Consider the following 20,893-nt stretch of genomic DNA (forward strand, 5'->3'; position numbering starts at 1 on the left):
TGTGTGTGTGTGTGTGTGTGTGTGTGTGTGTGTGTGTGTGTGTGTGTGTGTGTGTGTGTGTGTGTGTGTGTGTGTGTGTGTGTGTGTGTGAGTGAGAGAGAGAGACATTTAGGACTTGTTCTACATGATTATTTAAATGTTCTCAAATGTCATGTATTTATTGTGTGACAAACGTCCAGCAGGGGGCAGTAGTTCCTCTGTCTGTCAGTTATTTTCACCTGTATTTATTTGTCTGTTAGCAGGATTACATTTGATTACATTTGATTACAGACCTTATAAAAATATCAGTGCAGTAAACACCAGAGCATTGACCAGAAAGGACAACAACGTACAAAGGTAGAGGACTAAATGTGACCAAATGGTGGTTCTATCAGAGACACAGACATAGAACAGGTTCTACATATTCAACATTTAAAACTACACTGAAACAATGGTTGAAAACTAACCAGACATACACTCACTGTTAGATTATTCACTTTTTATCCTTAGACTTCAAAGTCTTAATCTATATTAACTTGTCTATGGTCTACTGTAATGTGTAATGTCATGTGATTTATGTATTCTATGTATCATGTCTTGTTGAATGTCTACTGTACTAACCTGCCTTAGGACAACAGATGAACATTAGCCATTGTGCTAACTCCAGCATATTTACATTGTTGCTCTGCTGACATGTTGATGAATATGTATTGTCTTAATTCATATAAATAAATTATTAGTCCACAATAAATGAGTGATTAAACACAGGACGTGATGATAAATCACCCTTTGTGCCTAGAGATGGTAGTCAACATAAGGTTTACCATGTGAGAGTGGGCGGAGCTGTGTCTCAGGTATGAAAGAATGTAAATTATGGGATGTATCATCAGTGATGTTCCTTTTTAACACGAGACATCTTCATTATGAAAAAAAGCTGATGTATTTCCTTCAGTTTGTTGATGTTTTATAGACACAGGCTGATCAATCAAAGTACAGGTATTGATCTGATACAAGGGAGGATGTCACAGTGTGTGCTGTGGTATCAGGAAAGAGTTAAAATCCATAACTTAGACCAAAAACCAACACTGTTGCTGCAGGAAGCAAGGAATGATGAGTGATAATGTTAATGAGATGAATCAATATTAATTGGAAAATAAACAGTGACATCACATACACGTATCCTCCTCATTCAGTGTTCATAGCTCAGCTACATCATTTATAATATCTACAGGACTCACCAACACTATGTGAACACATGAATGAGTCCCAGTGATGGGAACGTTACTTTAATAAACTAATTAGTTATAGTTAATCACTACTTGTTCTAAAAAGTAACTGAGTTAGTAACTAAATTACTCTATAATAATAAAAGTAACTCATTACCAAGGAAAGTAAATATTTGTGTTACTGTTAAAAAAAAAAGTTGCTTTATGTCAAATAATTCATATTTTTTAGATGTGTGTGTCGTTGTGAGGTGTTTTATTATAGTTGTTTACAACAGATGTGGACAAAGTCTTCACTCCACATTTAACGTTCAGTAACGATAACGGTGTTGTAACGGCATAAAAAGTCATTAGTTAGATTAGCTCGTTACTGAAAAACAAACGCCGTTATTCCAAACACCGTGAATGACTGACTAATGCAGGTCAGTCCATCACATATAGGTCTATATGTTTCGTTACCATGGTGATTTACCTGTATGAGGTTAACCAGCACAGAGTTAATCCTGAGAGTAAATCCAGCTTCATGGAACAAAGCTTTGTTAAATGTCCAAAGATATGAAAGATATAAAAGTTTGATTAGTCATTCAGAGCCTCCTGTTTGTTTGGTGGGCGGGGCTTATACATAATAATGCATTGGATTTTATATAGCACTTTACATAAATGTGCATTATTAGTGTACAGTGGTGCAGGTTGGGACCATCACTTTAATCCCTGGGTGGTGCCTGACAGGCACAGTGAACAAACTGGACACAGACACGTTATTGTGCATAAAAATAAGTTTATTTCATCATAAATCAGAGCCGATGTTTGTGACGTGAAGCAGCAAAAACAAAGTGAGCAGACGTTGACCTGGTCTGACATCACCAACCATGGTCGTACACATAAATACACATGAAACCTCAGACTTAGTGTAGAAAACTCTCATCATCACGTACCAACCCAGCCGTTATCTGACACTCATGTCACGCCTTTGAACGCAACATTCTCACGCTTACTTTACACGGTGCGTTCGTAAAAGTCGAATATGTGAGCGTCAAACAGACGGCGCCAAAGGAATTTTTTAAAAAGTGACAAACGTGACAACAAAGCTACTGGACGAACCATTAAAGTACACAGAACATGCAGAGGTTCAGATTTCCCATTTCCCCTGAATGCAACACGTTCAGTTTAAAGGCTTTAAAGATAAAATAAAAAAATCAGAATGTTTAAAAAAAAAAACAACAGTACACACTGACATGATGGGATTCAAACCAACAACGTGTGCTGAGCTCAGCCTGTTTCCTTAACATTTTAAAACAAACGTCAAAATAAAGTGATAGATGGAGGACGGGCGTCAAACCCTCAACCTTCAGCTGCGTGTGATCGTACCACAGAGGAAGATCTGAACCCGAGCACATACACGCGCACACGCAGCGCCATCTGGTACCAACAGGAAGGAAGTACACTCAGCAGGAAGTTTAGCTAATGTCACCGTTTCTTTCAAAATAAAATCACCAAGTTTGAACAATTGGAGTAAAAAGTCTTTCCCGAATAAATAAGCGGAAGTGGGCTGGTCCAACAGTCTGTGGGAGGAGCACCATTGATGTGGGAGGAGTCAGTCGTGATGTCATCAGTAAATGGTGACCAGGCACTATACCGGACCGGACGTGGGCCCTGATTGGTCAGGTAGGGGAAATGGTGTGTCCTGTGGTCTATCTCGGGGGCGTGGCCTATGCATAGATCTCAGTGGTGGGGGCTTTGATGTAGATGGGCTTCTTTCCGACCTCGTAGCTTCCCTCGTCTTTCTTCTTCATGCGGTAAACAAGCAGCAGGACGAGGAGGACGGCCAACAGGAGGCCCACGGCGCCGCCCGCTATCAGCGCTGCAACAGAAGAAGAAAAAGAATAAGAAGCTCTGACTGAGGTGGTCCTCAGAGACCAGGTCTGGGTCTGAACTCACCTGCCAGGACCTCGGTCTTGTTGAAGACGCTGTCGTCATTAGCGTGAGACATGAGAACGTTTGACGGATGCTCGTCCACCCCCTCCTTACTCAGGGAGGGGATCTCGTTGCTGTTGCTGATGATCTCCAGCTCGTCCAAGGTGGGACGGAGCGGACGCTGCTGCTCTGGGAGGTTGTTATCTCTGACGCCAGGCTGAGGAAGAGGAAGAGGAGGATGAAGACAGGAGGACTAGAAGCACCACACTGTGAGAAGAAGAAGAAGAAGAAGTGTATCCATTCTCAGACCAACCTGAACTGAAGGTGATGCGTCATCATCAGGAGATGCTGAGTCATCTGAGAAACAACAAACATCGCGTTACTCACTCCCCCTCATAGTTAAGCCTTCACTGTGACTCCTCCCCCTCAGAGTTAAGACTTCACTAACCTTCATCTCCAGAACCAGAGAACACATCCTCATCCTCGTCGTCGTAAAGCGTGTCATCATAATCGTCCGTGAAGCCGAAGTCGGATCCGTTTGAGTTTCCTGATGATTCCTGGTCGTCTACATGAGCCGAGAGCGCCACAGTTTGAGAACCGTTCAGAGGCATCCACGTCTCCGTCTCTCTGACCTGAGGGAACGCAGAGACGTCACACACACACACACTCTTTTAATGAACAAGTTTATTTTTAAAAAGGTGTTTGTGTAACAGGTTTTTAGTGTGTGTGTGTGTGTGTGTGTGTGTGTGTGTGTGTGTGACTCAGGACTGTGTCTACAAAGCAACATGAACAGGATTAACACACACGCCTCGTCAGCATCCACCTCATTAACACACACAGTGTTCTTAGTGTGTAAAGTACACACACACACACTATTCTAAACAGGTGTATACATGTTTAATATATTGATAGAATCTATATTGTGTTTCATTGATCATTCTTAGACGCACTGACATCACACCTACTGTTATCATTAAGTGGAGGATATACTTTATTTTGTTTAAACAAATAAGATTTCCATTTCATTAGGGCTGCACAACTGACACAAAACCTAATTGTGATTTTTCTGACAGATAAATATTAGTTTTTAACTTCTGAGAGGAAACAAAATACTAATAAATAAAAAAACAAGAAATAAAATGTTAAATTAAAATTAAATTAAAAGGTAGACATTAGTTGTACTGACAGATTATTCTGACTGCTCATTTTTAATCATTTATGTCATAAAGATGTAGCATTAATGTCTAGACGAGTCCTGATTTAATATTGATATTGATCTGATATCAGTGTGAAAACAATTATCAGATTTGATCAGACTGGATCTATAATCACTGATATAAAATGTTCTGCTCCAACACTTCAACTATAGGAGGTTCTACAGTAACTACAGCAACTATTGTTCTCTAACATTTCACACTACAGAATTAGTTATAAATAGGGATGTAACGATTCACTCAACTCCCGATACGATTCGAATCACGATACTGGGTTCACAATACGATTCTCTCATGATTTATTTTACAAAATGTGACTGTAGACAAATTTTTTTTTTGGGGAAAAAAAACTAGAAAATACTGTATTATTTTCCTTTTATTTTTCATTGTCAAAAGAATTCCTTGATAAACTATTCAAAACAATGCAATTTAACTAAAAATAAATGAAATAAATAAAGGAATAATACAAATGAAAATGAAGCCTATTAATTTAAATTCTGGTTCTATAATAAACAATGCAAAACTGCATAATTGTTCTTTTTCTTTTAAAAGTGCAACTGAAAATGTATTTTGTGCCTTAACAATTGGACTTTAAAAAAAAAAAAAAACGTGATTGCACTGATTTATGTCATATTTGTTTGGACCAGCAGAGGGCGCTGGTCACCCAGTGGTCGGTTGGCATGCAGATATCTTGCAGTGAAGAAGAGAAGCTATGCTAGCAGACAGAGCTAATAGAAAAATGTGACTTTTACAGATATTCAAGTAATATTACAGATATTCTTTTGGTACTAAAGGGGTAATGAATCATTTATTAACATATTTAAGAGTAGAAGGCGGCCAGAAAGAAAGTAGTAGCAGACTCCGCCCGCCGCCAACACTTCCTCTGCTGGTTAAAAAAAGTACTGCGATTCAATTGTCAGAAAATCGATATCAACCGTGATACCTATGAATCGATTTTTAACTGCCTTACGATTAATCGTTACATCCCTAGTTATAAATGTATGTATGATTTGTGCTAATATCATATCGGATCAATATTGGAAGTGAAAAAGTTGTATAGGGACATCCCTATTAATATCACCATATTTACCCTCAGGGATCAATAATTTACTGAATCTGATCAGGTTTATTGATTAAGTTTTGATCAACTTAATTTAAATTAATCTAATATAAATGATCCTGATGACATCATTCCAGACTGTAATGATTAAACAAAAATAAATGTGCAACACATCACATAATATTATTTTATAGAGACGGTGTCAGTCCCCCGACCCATATTTCACAATGATTTTAACATAAAATCAAATAAAAGAGCTATCAATTATAAAAATCTGAAAAAAATTAAAATCTCAAATCTAGAAACACCAAAACATAAAAGCATTAGATGTGCTCTATTAAATATTAGATCACTGAGATCCAAATCTCTACTAGTAAATGACCTTATCTCAGAAAATAACTTTGATTTATTCTGTTTAACTGAAACATGGCTGTATCAAGATGAATATGTTAGTTTAAATGAAGCCACTCCTCCCAGCCATTTAAATACTCATATGCCACGAGACATAGGCCGTGGAGGTGGTGTAGCAGCTATTTATCATTCCTCTCTCCTAATCTATCCTAAACCAAAGGCCAGTTACACTTCCTTTGAAAGCCTGGTTCTAAATTTATCTCATACCAAATCAAAAACCTTCCAGCCAGTCTTATTTGTGATAATTTACCGTCCTCCAGGCCCTTATTCTGAATTTCTATCAGAATTCTCTGAGTTTATATCAAACTTAGTCCTCAGTTCTGATAAAATACTGATAGTAGGAGATTTTAATATCCATGTGGACAAAGATAGTGATAGCCTGAGCTCAGCCTTTATGTCCCTAATAGACTCAGTTGGCTTTTTTCAAACTATTAATGAAGCTACTCATCGTTTAAATCATACTCTTGATCTTGTTCTAACATATGGCCTTGATATTAATGAACTAAAAGTCTACCCTGAAAATCCTTTGCTATCAGATCACTTTTTAATATCTTTTAACATTATCCTAGAGGATCTCGCACTGTGCAATAAAATAGTTAGGAGTAGAAATCTGTCCAATAGTGCTGTGGCTAAATTTAAAGAGGCCATTCCTGCTGCCTTACACTCAGTGCACCATCCAATAAATAACTAGGATATTAATTATAACCCCTCTCAACTGGATCTGCTTGTCGATAGCTCTGCTAGTCTACTAAAATCCACCTTGGACTCAATTGCCCCATTGAGGGAAAAAACTATTAAACGTCAGAGGAAAGCTCCGTGGTTTAGCTCTGAAACTCACACACTCAAACAAACAACCCGTAAATTAGAGAGAATGTGGCGCTCCAATAAAACAGAGGAGTCACGAATACTCTGGCAAGAAAGCCATAGTAAATACATGACAGCCTTACGACATAGTCGATCTACATACTACTCCTCACTAATTGAAGAAAATAAAAATAATCCGAGGTACCTTTTCAGCACTGTAGCCAGGCTAACACAAAGTCAGAGCTCTATTGAGCCCATGATTCCTCTAGCCCTCAGCTGTGAGGACTTTATGACATTTTTTAACCATAAAATTCACAAGATTAGAGATAAAATTAGCCACTCCCTGCCTTCACCTGGGCCTGCTGTACCATTAAATGTAAATAGGCCTAACCTAAACTGTTTCACACATATAGGACTTCAGGAACTTAACTCTATTATTTCATCCTCCAAACCATCGACCTGCCTTTCAGATCCGATCCCAACTAAGCTGTTTAAAGAAGTTGTTCCCCTGGTCTGCCCATCTTTGTTGGAGACAATAAATATATCCCTATCAATAGGCTACGTGCCACAGTCCTTTAAAGTAGCTGTAATCAAACCCCTTCTCAAAAAACCTACTCTTGATTCCAGCACTTTAGCAAACTACAGGCCTATATCTAATCTTCCTTTTATTTCAAAGATTCTTGAGAAAGTTGTGGCAGCTCAGCTCTGTGACTTCCTTCAAAACAACAGCCTGTTCGAGGACTTCCAGTCAGGCTTTAGAGCTCAACACAGCACAGAGACTGCTTTAGTTAAAGTAACTAATGATCTACTCTGGGCTTCAGATGAAGGACGACTCTCAGAGCTGGTTTTATTAGATCTTAGTGCAGCTTTTGACACTATAGATCACTATATTCTACTAGAGAGATTAGAGGAATTACTTGGAATCACAGGGACTGCCCTAAACTGGTTTAAGTCCTACCTATCTGATAGGTACCAGTTTGTACACGTGAATAATAAGTCTTCTGTGTACACTAAAGTAAGCTACGGGGTTCCTCAGGGCTCTGTGCTAGGTCCAATCCTCTTCTGCATCTATATGATCCCCCTTGGTAATGTTATGAGAAAATACTCTGTTAACTTCCACTGCTATGCTGATGATACCCAACTGTATGTATCAATGAAGCCAGGTGAGACAAATCAGCTATCTAAACTTGAGGCCTGTCTAAAGGACATTAGGGCCTGGATGGACCAAAATTTTCTTCTTCTCAACTCAGACAAGACTGAGGTCATTGTACTGGGCCCACGACACCTTAGAGAAACCTATGCTAGCCTAACTGCCCTAGATGGCATTACTCTGGCACGAAGCACAACTGTTAGAAACCTTGGGGTTCTATTTGATCAGGACTTATCCTTCAACTCTCACATAAAACAAACTTCAAGAACTGCCTTCTTTCATCTCCGTAACATTGCTAAAATCAGATCTATCCTGTCTCAGGGCGACGCCGAAAAACTAGTCCATGCTTTTGTTACCTCTAGACTGGATTATTGTAATTCTCTTTTAGCAGGCTGCCCGAGCAAGTCGCTTAAGACACTTCAGCTGGTTCAAAATGCTGCAGCACGTGTACTGACTAAAACTAGGAGAAGAGATCACATTACTCCTGTATTAGCCTCTCTGCATTGGCTTCCCATAAAATATAGAATAGAATTCAAGATTCTTCTTCTCACTTATAAAGCCCTAAATGGACAGGCACCAGTCTATCTCAAGGAGCTTGTAGTGCCATACAATCCCCCAGAACACTACGCTCTCAAAATGCTGGACTACTCGTTGTTCCATTCATCTCTAAAAGTAGTATAGGAGGAAGAGCTTTCAGTTATCAGGCCCCACTTCTCTGGAACCATCTACCAACCACGGTTCGGGGGGCAGACACCCTCTCTACCTTTAAGGTTAGGCTCAAAACATTCCTCTTTGATAAAGCTTTTAGTTAGGAACCAGCTCATAGCTCATAGTTAAGATGCAATAGGCATAGACTGCCGGGGGGGTCTGGCATGCTCGGTTGGAGAGAGGTTGGAGAGGGCGTTAAGAGAGAGGTCATTTAGGTTAGAGAGGGACCGGAGAGGGTCCCATTCCTCTCTCAAACACTCCCTCTATGTCTGCTTCTTCCCTTGTGTGTTTGCTCCTGTTCTCCTTCTGGCTTTTGTCTTGCAGGTCTGTGGGATCCTCAGTGTGGAGTTACAGAGTCTCAACAACTCTGTCTCCACCCTTTCCTCTGCACACACCCAACACAGCATAACGTGGATGGCTGTTCATCATAGGAATGGGATCCATATTTACATATTTACAGTGTCAGAAGTGATCAATAATCTATGATGTCTCAGACTCTACAATCACTGGTATTGATGGTCTCGTCCACAACAACAGAACATCTATATCCACAGATCTTCTGTCGCTCTGATGAGATGTTTAAACGCTCTGAGCAGGTGAAGATGATTAATGCTGAGTCATGTTTTCATGGAGCGATGCAGCACTACATGAGAAACAAACGGATCTTTTACAGACACATTAAAGTTAAACAGGCAGTGGTGGTGATGATTAGTGTAGATGTTTACAGGTTAGACGTGTTTGGTGATGTTAGAAGAGGACAGGATGAGAGGAGGAAGAACATTAATGCATAAAAAAACATCCTTTTCCTCACGATGACGGCGTTTAAACCTGATTCTGTTCATTTACGTGTTCAACAATAGATTCTGTTTTCATTAACGTAGATTTTATAGTGTAGTTGTTAACGCACTCAGAGACTCACTGTAGTGCATACTAACGTGTGTCCTGTAACCATCTCTGATTGGTGAACATAAATATCACTGGAATGATGGAGATGGAATAAAAACCTTCAGCGTCTGAGGTTATGTTATCACAGTAGTGAAAACCTAAATATTCATGTGATTAACGTTAATCGTTCATATTTCAGAAAGTGAATTATGGATTTTCATCAGTTTTCAAAACCCTAGAAAAATAGAATAGCCATACATGCTAATGAATAACTGACTTAAATAGTGTACTGTAGTTTTCTATAAAGTGTTTTAGTGACAATATTAGGTTTTCTGCAACAAGCAGTGGCTGAAATAACAGGTTATTTATTTTATATCATTTTAAAAGATGTAAATCATAACATGTTACATGTATTATGTTTTATTATTTTACAGAAATGCTGTACATGAATTAATTTAACAGTAACATAACCAACTTATCATCTGCATTGTTTCACCTCATGAATTAAATTCAGAGGGTCCAGCTCTGATAGTGGGGTCTCCTAACCCTCTTCCCCTGGTCAGGGGTCTGTAACCTTTACTCTACAAGGAACCATTGAACCTCATCTCACCTGGATTAAAGTCCTCCTGGAGCCATAAATACCTTCTCTATGAAGACAATACAGTGGATTACATTATATACAGTTATATAGAATATATATGGTTTAGTTTATCTTAAGGTTAGTCACAGGAAAGTTGATGGTCTGTAAATTAGGGATGAATGAGTTTGAAAAAAATTTAATTGCAATTTTTTTTCCTCAATATTGTGATTTAAAATGTGATTTTTATTTCAAAAGCCTCTTGTCATGTATTTTTCAATGAACATAAGCAATAAATTAATTTGTTTCATAATACACAATTTCAGATTTATTCAAAATTTAAATGTAGATTTTAAAGCACAGATTAAAACAATAAAGCAAACAAATCTAGGGATGAGTATATTACTATAATACTACTATTATTGATCCAGTACTTTATCAATACCTTAATTTGTTTTAAATTGAAAAACAAAAAATAACAAAAATTAAACTGATGTTCATTATTTATTTAACATTTTTAACAATATGTCACACAAAATAAATAATTCTAAATAAAACACCATAAATGTATAAATAAAATAGTAAAAAATACTGGATAATTTTAACAAAACACTAAACAATACAAATATTAAAATCAAGCATATCAAACAACCTAATAATATAAAATAGTGATAAAGTAGATTTATTGAGATGTTCCTCTGATGCTGAACTGACTCATGACAACAAGGTGAACAATGTTGATTTATTCCTGTTTTAACATAATAACTCACAACGTTTTAGCTGTTAGATAATATATGATAATAAGTCTCTAACTAAACGTTGTCGGCAGCCGAGGCACGGTAACGGCCGATGTGAGGGGAAACCTACGCAGCCCAGGACGCTACGCTGAGACCACCCAGCGGCCCATGAAGCAGTGGGTTTTCCTGCCAGCTCTCACCGCCACTAGAGCAGGTGGAGGCGGAGCAACAGACAGTAGAAGTGTGGCTGCTACGGAGGACTAGCGGCTAGGCTAAAGGCTAAGTCATGCTGCGTGAATATCCATGTGTTTTACTGTAATGTGCAGTTTTTTGACTGAAAACAATAACAAGAGTGTGTGGATAACGTATTCCTGACCAGGTTTAATCTGCTGAGTCACTCATGAAACCACATCATCATTATTAAAGAAGTCATTTAGTGATGCTTTAAAACGTTCAATAAAAATCTACAAAACAAAAAACAAGTCAAAGACTTCTTTTATATTTTATAAATACCACTTTAATACAGTATTTTAAAAGTAAATTAAACAGAATATTATGTAAATGTTTTAATGATTTTAAATCCATACAAATGATGATATAATCATTATTACATGTTTAATGTGTAGCGTATTATTAATGATATCACAGTGTGTTTAAACCATCAGTAATAATATATAATATATACGTGTGTATCATCACCTCTGTTTACCACACGTATAAATGTGTTTATTTATTGATCAGAGATTAATAATGAGAAAGCTGTGGATATACAGAGAAGGAGGGGCTTCAGGGACAGGGCGGAGCACTAAGGCTCCCAATGACAAAGATACACTATCACTTTAAGAGATGTGCACACAGTGCACGTACCTCCGTGCACAGCTCACCTGTACCTGCAGCGTCTACAGTGTTGGATGTGACATCCAACAGCATCCAACAGCACCACTGCTGCTCCTGCTGTTCATTTAGTGCTGAGCTCATCAAACACTCACTAGTCTCATTAATTATATATTATTTAATTATGTGTTACATCATCTCTTTATTAAACTCTGACAGGTGTTAAAAACTTATCAAACACACATGATCAGTGTGTGATCACATGATCAGTTGATTTCTATGATAAATTAACTAAATAATAAAACAACAATATGTTACAGATTTGTAACTTTCACCCAAATTTATCCCCAATTCTAAAGAAAGTGTACATTTAAGGAGAGACAGACCTGTTAGTAAAGCAGTGTGTGGTAGAGAATGGAGACATGACTGAATGACATTTACAATTTCATGTCAATCTTCTTAAAAACCCTTTTTTCAACGACAATAAAGATCCTTACTAGAAAAATTTAGAATCCTAAAATGTATCAGAAATTAAAAGATCATTAAATTAAGACTACATTAGAAACGTGACTGGGATCAAAATGTAACTAAAATACAAACATAATGATTTACGTCAGCATGTGAAGTGGAGCAGAAACACACTTTTATCTGATTTAAAACATTTATTTACTTTCTGAAGCTTTTTGGCACAGATTGTAAACAAAGTGTTGTTTCCTGAATATTTGGACTGCTGTACTTTTACATGTATTTTTTATGCAGGTAAATAATTTCATTTAGTTTTGATTTATTTATGAAACATGATGATACTTGTTCCCTGTTAGTTCATTTCATACTTGTACTGAATTTATTTCTTTTTTCTTTACATTCGTTTGTTTTTTAATTCAGATAATGAGTTTCCCCAAAAGGGAACAAGTAATTAATATTACTTGTTCCCTTTTGGTTCAACACATTTTAACAACTGTTATTTGTCAGGATTATTTGGGGTCAATGGGCACATGTGGGATATATATATATATATATATATATATATATATATATATATATATATATATATATATATATATATATATAGTGTGTGTAAAAGTAGCTCAGTTAAATAAAAAGTATTAGCATGAAAAAACCCTCCAACATAATTTGTTAATAGTTATTAGTATAATTAACAGCATGTTTGGAGGAAAAGTGATGGATGTTTTATTTCTTTAAAACCACAACAGTTTCTTTATGAAGAAGATAAACAGCCTTTGACTTCAGTGAAAAGTATTTACTTGTCCATTCATTATTAAACACTCTTTGGGCCACTCATTGTTGTAGATATGTATCGCTGTGTCAGTGCCGGGGTCTTGCACTGTCAACCTCCACCAGGTGTATCACGTGACACCACGTGATCCCGCAATAAAACATCAACAAACAGCTTACTTTGATTATCTGACGTGGAAGAACTGTTTATCTGGCCAGATATCCAAGTTCCTGCTTCTACCATGAGTAAGTTCTTCTTCTTTGTGGGTGTGTGATGGTGGTGACCAATCTAACTCTGCTTTCTTCCCCATCTTACATATTCTGTCTATACCCAGTAGGATGTCAGGCATCAAAGGACTAAGGCAAAGGAATACAGTCATAATTATGATATTGTAACGGACTGAGACCCAATGTAGTTTATTCAACGAGTGTTGTGGTTTCCCATGGCCATGAAGGCATCATTGCTACGTGCAGCTTTCTCTGCCAATGTTCGTCTTTGTTTACATGTGTTCTGCGTGTTGATTGGCTGAGTGGCTGGAAAAGGGCGGGCGTAAGTAGAGAACATTTGGTTCCAACGAGTGTTGAGATAAATTACGGAGTAAGACGGTTCATTTTGTGTTTTAATTGTTTATTTTGGCTTCGGCGGGCCGGATTAAAAAGACCAACGGGCCGGATGTGGCCCACGGACCGTAGTTTGCCCACCTATGCTCTAGTGCGTCTTATGAGGACGTGTAATTAATCTAAACACTGTCAGCTGATTGGCTGAGCTGGAGAGATTGAAGCTGAGAAGAGTTTCATAAAATGGTAAAAGGGGGTGTGGTCACGGACGGATTGGCTGAAGCAGGTTTAAACCATAAGTCTGGTTCTACTGAGAACACTTTGATCAAATACTTCCTGACATTTTTTAGGACGTAGAGATGACTCTGGCGACAATATTACATAAAAAAAATCAATATAAATGATGCGATATCAAGCGGCATTTACTGTCTTAATATCCAGTGTAACAGGAGGACTCTATGCAGACATCCTATGAAGACTGAACACACCTTTAGAACAGGATCATATTCATCAAACACCAGCTTATTTCACCCATTACGGTGAATAAATCACTATTTTCCGTTTGGTTGCCATGGCAGCTCGATTAAATCTCTGATCCATTGATGATGGTTTTTTATTACACGTGCACGTCAGTAACCCAAGGTTTACATACTCAGAGTTTATTGATCCACTTCATACCAGCTTTAATGGAATCAGATACACAGAGTTTCCCATCGCTGGGTATGTTGACCTAGAGTTTATGGATAGACTCAGAGTTTGTTAAACCTCCTTTATGGAACACACCTCTGGTCAGACTTGATGGTGTCAATGTGTCCTCCCTCGTGTGTGTGTGTGTGTTCTTGTTGTGAATGTGAGTCCAAAGTACATCTTTACACACACACAGTGTAGATTGTGTTCCTGCATCACTTCAAACCCACTTCAAAGAGTTGCTCAAGTCTCCTCAAGTGTGTCCAATTCCCCCCCCCCCAGGGCTGGTCAAGGTCAGCAGAGGTCACATTCCTCAGAGGAAACCAGAGGGTTGGCGCTGAGAAATGTGGAAGGAGAACGTGACAAGGGTCGGGATGGAGCTCCAGACTCCACCCCCTCCTCCGATATGAGGTCACTACAGAGATAAACACTACTTTATTAAACACTTTAGTGAACAAGCATAAAAGAGTCTAATTATCCTCATACAAGTGTTTTTATTGTTGTTTACTACACATTTAATGGAAATATACAGGATCAAACATGTGATATAGTCCTAAAACGTGTGCGTCAGACATATTTACATTTCTTTTCCAGTGAAATACCAACCACTGAATCAGCCTAAGGTTTGCAGGAAACCCTGTGTAGTGTGTGATTACATAGCAACAGATTTCTACACAATCAGTCGTTCATTCATGAGAGGGATTCCTGTTACTAGCTGATTTTAAGTGAAGCTGTTCACGTTCATTTTTCTGATTAGTTATATCATCCTCCATCAGTAGGGGGCAGTAGGGAGCAATCCTGTGGATAAGTTTATTTAAATAATTCACTTCACAGCTTCTTCTAGGTTTTAATCCCACCTGTTATTTAAATAATTTAAACTAGTGGTTCTCAACTTTTATTAGGCCATGAGCTCCAAAATAAAGGTCCAGAGAGCGGGGACCCTCCAAAATAAAGGTCCCATAGAGCAGGGACCCCCACTGTAGCTGAAGGTGGTTGAACACAGACATGAACATTGAAGAACAGTCATGTGGAGACAGGACCATCTATAGGGGGAATAAAGGGGAGAGATTTTTGGGGTCCATCCATAAAGTCAGTAAAATGATGGTCTATTGTTCTATGAATCTGTGATAACCACATTTATTTATTCATCTGAATAATATCCACTGTTATCCAGGAACGTTTATTATTATTATTATTATAGTCATCTTAAAGATGGAAATCATGGTTTTAATCACTAATAAAATGGGATTTTAAAAACCACAGATAACGGTTAAAAGTAGTAAATTATAGTAGACAAAAACAGACTGAAAAAGTGGTAAAAATGGTTCAAATATTGGAACAATTAATAGACATGACAAATGGTCAATGTAAGGCCAAAATAATCATGAAATATGGTGAAAAGAGGTTAAAAGTGACAATAATTGGTAAAAATATGTGACATTAGGTGTAAAAGTGGTAAAAAGGGTTTATAAGTGATGAACATCGTACGACTGTTCTTTTCCAAATCTGTTAATAAATGACTAACAAGCTTTAAATGTTGGTAACGGCGTCAAATTAACATTTTTATTAAAAACATGCGTACAGATGTTTAGTGAGATCAACAATAATCAAATCATGTATCGTAACACTCTGTTACATTTGTGTCTAAACATGGATATAACCAACCATTAAATCACAGTGACACCTCTGATTGGTTCAAATATGATGAGTTTGGTGTGGTTGCAAAATGAGTAAAAATAAAGACAAATGGGCTCCAATTGTTCAAAATATATTCTTAGTTTTTTTTTTTTTTTTTTAAACATCTGGTGACCCCCTCAGTGTCTTGTGACCCCAATGATCTAAACAACAGGATGACATCGTTACATCCCTAACATTAACTAATCACAGCCTGATTCTGATTAGTTAATGCAATCATAATTAAAGGTGGCGGTGCGTCCGAAACCATTGTCCTGACCTATCAGGGCAGGGGGCGGGGCCAAAGTAACGCTAACACAACAAAGACACCTGTGAAAACAGAGCAACACACCTGACACCAGCAGTGAAAACAAAGCAGAGCAGGGAACACAAACTGGAGCTTTGTTAGCAACCACACGCTAACACACGCTCAGTCTGTTAGCAACCACAAGCTAAGGCTGTTAGCGTCTGTTAGCAACCACACGTTCAGTCTGTTAACGCCTGTTAGCAACCATACGCGAACACATGCTCAGTCTGTTAGCAACCACAAGCTAAGGCTGTTAGCGTCTGTTAGCAACCACACGTTCAGTCTGTTAACGCCTGTTAGCAACCATACGCGAACACATGCTCAGTCTGTTAGCAACCACACGCTAAGGCTGTTAGCGTCTGTTAGCAACCACACGCTAAGGCTGTTAGCGTCTGTTAGCAACCACACACTAAATCTCTTAGCAACCACACGCTAAGTCTCTTAGCAACCACACGCTAAGTCTGTTAGCGTCTATTAGCAACTACACGCTAAGTCTGTTTGCAACCATATGCTAACACACGCTCAGTCTGTTAGCATCTATTAGCAACCACATGCTCAGTCTGTTAGCAACCACACACTAACACATGCTCGGTCTCTTAGCGTCTGTTAGCAACCACACACTAAGTCTGTTAGCATCTATTAGCAACCACACGCTCAGTCTGTTAGCAGCCACACGCTAAGTCTCTTAGCAACCACATGTTAAGTCTGTTAGCAACTACATGCTAACACACGCTCAGTCTGTTAGCATCTATTAGCAACCACATGCTCAGTCTGTTAGCAACTACAAACTAACACAGGCTCAGTCTGTTAGCGTTTGTTAGCAATCACACGCTAACAGACACTACGTCTGCTGAATAAACACATGTAATATCAGCTAAAATCAATCAGATGAATCAGTGATCAGGGGGCGATCAATACTTTACTGTACACAGAATCAGGTCCAATCCCTACTGGTGAAAACTAGAATAAACATATTTGTTTCCTTCCACATCCTGGTCACAGGATAACACGATGACCACTCCATCCCTAACATCAGCTGCTCAGTGTGATCAAAGGACACACACACCAAAGGGGGCGGGGCTATAACACCCGATCACTGTAGATAAACAAACTTTTTCACTAAGATAATTTAATGTCTCACATTTATGAAATATTCATTAGAATCAGAGACAGATCGTGATTAATAACCTTTAAATAAACATGTTATCATTAACTTGTGTCCTTTGATTAAAATGTAACTTGTTGTAAATGAGTAACGATCAGTTACAGAGGAGTCAGTAACGGATTATTATTATATACAGTAATCATTGATATGTGGGGGTGGGGGGCAGCTACAGGACACCTCGGCACCGGCCCTGGAGCCCCGGGCCGGGCGGACCCCGCTGGGACAGCCCGGGGATCCACGGGGGGCGAGGCCCTGAAGCCTCCCCTCCCCCCGGGACCGAGCACCGAGCGGCGGGTGAATCAGAGCTGCTTCACTCACAGGCCCGGGTCACCCTGGAGGTGAACCCGGCGGGGCTAAAGGCTCCAGAGGAATAAAAAGGAGGTAAAGAGAGCCAGACTCACCGACTCTGAGAACACGGAGACGGAGAGGAAGAACACGAGGCCCAGGCTGAGCATGGCTGTCCAAAAAGTCCAGAAAAACCACCAAACAAGTGTTTATTAAAGTGAAACAGGACAAGATGGAAGTCCTGAGTGAGTGTTGGTAAAGTCCGACCTATAATCCAACAGTTAGAGCGGGTTCTGATCCGTTTCCTGACCGACTTTGAAGAGCTTTCTCCGGGTTTAAAGTTCACTTCTGTTCCTCCGCTCCTTCATTTATAGCCCAGGATCATCCCGCTCCTCCAATCAGCGACCAGGAACAGGCGTGACGTCAGCAGCGCTCTTTGGAATTTACCGGAAAAAAACCCAGAGGAGACAAACAAAATAAACAAACAATAAATATTAAAAAAGAGGAGACAAACAAATAAACAAACAATAAACTGTAAGTAAATATTTAAAAAAAGAGGAGACAAACAAGAAAACAAACAATAAACTGTAAATAAACAAATAAACCCGAGGAAAACTACAAGAAAACAACAAGAAATCAAAAAGTAAAAAAAAAAAAAAATTAAAAGAGAAGGACAATAATAAAAAAACAACAGCAAACAAACAAATTAAATACACATAGAAACAATAAATTAAACAGCAAATAAATAAATATAAACAGTCAATAAAAATCGGTTGATTCATTAATTAACAAACACAAACAATAAATTAAACCAGACATAAATCATAAATTTAAAAAAAGTAACAACTGTGTGTGTGTGTGTGTGTGTGTGTGTACTGGGTTTTTCTGTGATGTAATCTCAGTGTGTAACGTCATACTTTGGAAATCCCTCCTTTGAAATTCTTTTTCTCTCTCATTTCTTCTTCTTCTGCTTTCTTTACGTCATCAAAATGAAGTTTAAACGACCAACACAAAAAATACACAACAAGTTCATGAAATATTCTTAATTCCAATGAAACTTTCCCATTTAAAGAAGGGATAACACACACACACTCCAACTGGTAGACAGCCTTCATGTTGTACTGATAAACAAACAGACGTGTGTGTCACAGTTTCACTTCTCCTTTCATTTAATGACACAAAAACAGAACAAAAACACACACACACACCAAACAGAAGGTGAAAATAATTAAAACACAATCTAAGAAACACAAAACAAGGAAAAGTAGTGACACACTCAATAAAACACAATGATTCTCATCTAGAACCACAATCAGTTGCGTAAACTTTACTCTTATTGTTCATTTAAAGCTGCAGTATGTAAGTTATTTTTGGTAATCCAAAGTGTTCTGAGTAGACAGTGAACCTCTGTAAATGAGCTTTAGAAATACAGCTGTGTAGCTGGACTTCAGCCAATCAGGGATCTTTCTACCAACAGAGATGATCCATGATTCTTTGCCCTCGGCCGAAGTGTGTTGTCAACAGTTCGTCTGACTGTGTGTGTGTGTGTGTGTGTGTGTGTGTGTGTGTGTGTAGAGTGGTGTTGGTCTTTTAATGCAATACCCACCAACCGTTCTCACACCAAAACATTGGTATTAATGGGGGGGGGGGGGGGGGGGGGGGGGGGGATTCCAGGGTATGAAAAAAAATTCCGGTCGGTTGATTTTTGGCGAAAAAAAACAGTGTTTTTGAGGATTTTGAAAAACTTAGTGGTGGACTGATTTTAAAGAAGGAGGTGGACCATTGATACCTGGCTGTAGGTGACATTCACTCACTCAGGGCTCTTGATTAGTGGCAACATTTTTTATCTTTGTGTTTGTCACAGAAAATACTACGTAATAAATAATATGCATAAACAGGCGAGTAATCATATTTAATCATGTTTTATTCCTCTACCGGTATTATAAATGTCATGGATGAACCATTTCCAATTATAAATTCAGTGAAATGCATCGCTTGGTCATGTGACAGTTAATATTTTGAGGATTTTTCAAATGTCAGGCCGAGGGTTTTCAAGTGCGGGTACGTTATGTTTATAAACATTACTATTGGCTTCTCAAGCTGCTTGTCAAAAGTTTATGCGGGTTCTGTATCTGAGAGTAGTTCATATTCCATCTGACGTCTCTGATGTGGCTTTTACCTCAGCGGTTACACGGCAAAGCCAGAGGAAAAAGGAAGAGCGAAGTGAAGAAGCAACAGAATAAAGGCACAAACGTGTTCAGGAGGAACGGAGTCACAGAGTGTCCTCTGTGTGTGTGTGTGTGTGTGCGGCGGACTGTTAGCGATCCGCTTTCAATCCGTGCGCAGTCTGCCCCGAGTCAGAGAGAGAGAGTGATAACAGAAGAGATAAATAACTTGTAAACCTAAGAGAAACATTATCTAAGGTGGAGACAAAGAACAGACTTGTTTCATTTACAGTGTGGAGTGTGTCTGCTGTGATCAGCTGCTTGTGTTTGAGGATCAGCAGTGACTGTGAACGTCTTACTGTGCTCACAGCAGTGAGTGATACGTGTTCTCATGTCTCTAAAACATCAGGCAATTCTCCAATAACACCAGATAAAGTCCCTACATTTGTTACTAGTCTCTATGGAGAAAACAGTCGCTCTGAGAATTCCACAGTATGTGTTTAGTTTAGGAGGGGAGGGGGGAGCGTCTCACCATTCTACATACTGCAGCTTTAATGTGATTTTAGTTTGAAAATAAAGTTATCTGACACAATATGACCTTTACCAACAAGGAGAAACACACAAAACAATACACACACTAAACATCAGACTGTGGATGGCGTCTCCTCTGATTGGACGGACAAGTTACAACTCGTCGTTGTCTGCTACAGGGTGTGACACACACACACACACACGCACACAGAGGGATCATATTACTCTGTATTGCTGTTGTATAAAAAGGTCAGAAGTTAAAAAATAATCTCAGTTTCTGTAACATGTCACATGATAGTTTGTGCGTGTGTGTTGGTGGTGGTGGGAGGGGCCGTAGGGGCCATAATTCACTATGGCAGCCTCGCTTCTGTCAGTCTGCCCCAGGGCAGCTGTGGCTACAATTGTAGCTTACCACCACTAAGTGTGGAGTGAAAGATATAAAATCCAATGCATTATTATTATTTATTATAGTTTTTCTCTATCATTTACAAACAAACATTGGTGTTTTAGACCCAATAACCACAACATGTAACTATACTTTACCACACTTTACTCTCACATCACAGGTGTAAAAAACACTTTTTTCTAATTACTACACACAATTGTCTGGATTTGGCACAATTTAATTTCCATGAATAAAATCTCTTGTTGTCACAAACACACACTGTAATTAATCATTCTAAAGTTGATCGTCGTACTTTTCTAAACAGATTCACTGTAGCATCATCATCATCATCATCATCATCCATTTTCATTAGTTTTGTGTATTTTGAGTCATTTTCAAATGTA

General features: G+C 38.5%; 1 protein-coding gene across 1 annotated transcript; it reads right to left on the reverse strand.

Annotated features, from left to right (window-relative positions):
• Positions 1-1,960: 1,960 nt before the first annotated feature.
• Positions 1,961-17,767, reverse strand: sdc4 (syndecan 4). The gene is made up of 5 exons (XM_028447673.1): positions 17,525-17,767; positions 3,565-3,748; positions 3,430-3,473; positions 3,141-3,333; positions 1,961-3,063 (listed from the first exon to the last, which is right to left on the reverse strand). Exons 1-5 carry the CDS (start codon positions 17,576-17,578, stop codon positions 2,912-2,914), a joined length of 627 nt encoding a protein of 208 aa, XP_028303474.1. The 5' UTR covers positions 17,579-17,767; the 3' UTR covers positions 1,961-2,911.
• Between the last annotated feature and the right edge of the window lie 3,126 nt (positions 17,768-20,893).

This window comes from Gouania willdenowi, chromosome 5 (assembly GCF_900634775.1).
Source record: "Gouania willdenowi chromosome 5, fGouWil2.1, whole genome shotgun sequence".
Taxonomy (NCBI): domain Eukaryota; kingdom Metazoa; phylum Chordata; class Actinopteri; order Blenniiformes; family Gobiesocidae; genus Gouania; species Gouania willdenowi.

Excerpts from the sequence above, each read along its gene's own strand:
- sdc4 (XM_028447673.1), bottom strand. The coding sequence starts at position 17,578 with ATGCTCAGCCTGGGCCTCGTGTTCTTCCTCTCCGTCTCCGTGTTCTCA. Across the intron at positions 3,749-17,524 it reads TCTCCGTGTTCTCAGAGTCG|GTCAGAGAGACGGAGACGTG; the intron begins GTGAGTCTGGCT and ends GCGTTCCCTCAG. Across the intron at positions 3,474-3,564 it reads CTCTGGTTCTGGAGATGAAG|ATGACTCAGCATCTCCTGAT; the intron begins GTTAGTGAAGTC and ends GTTGTTTCTCAG.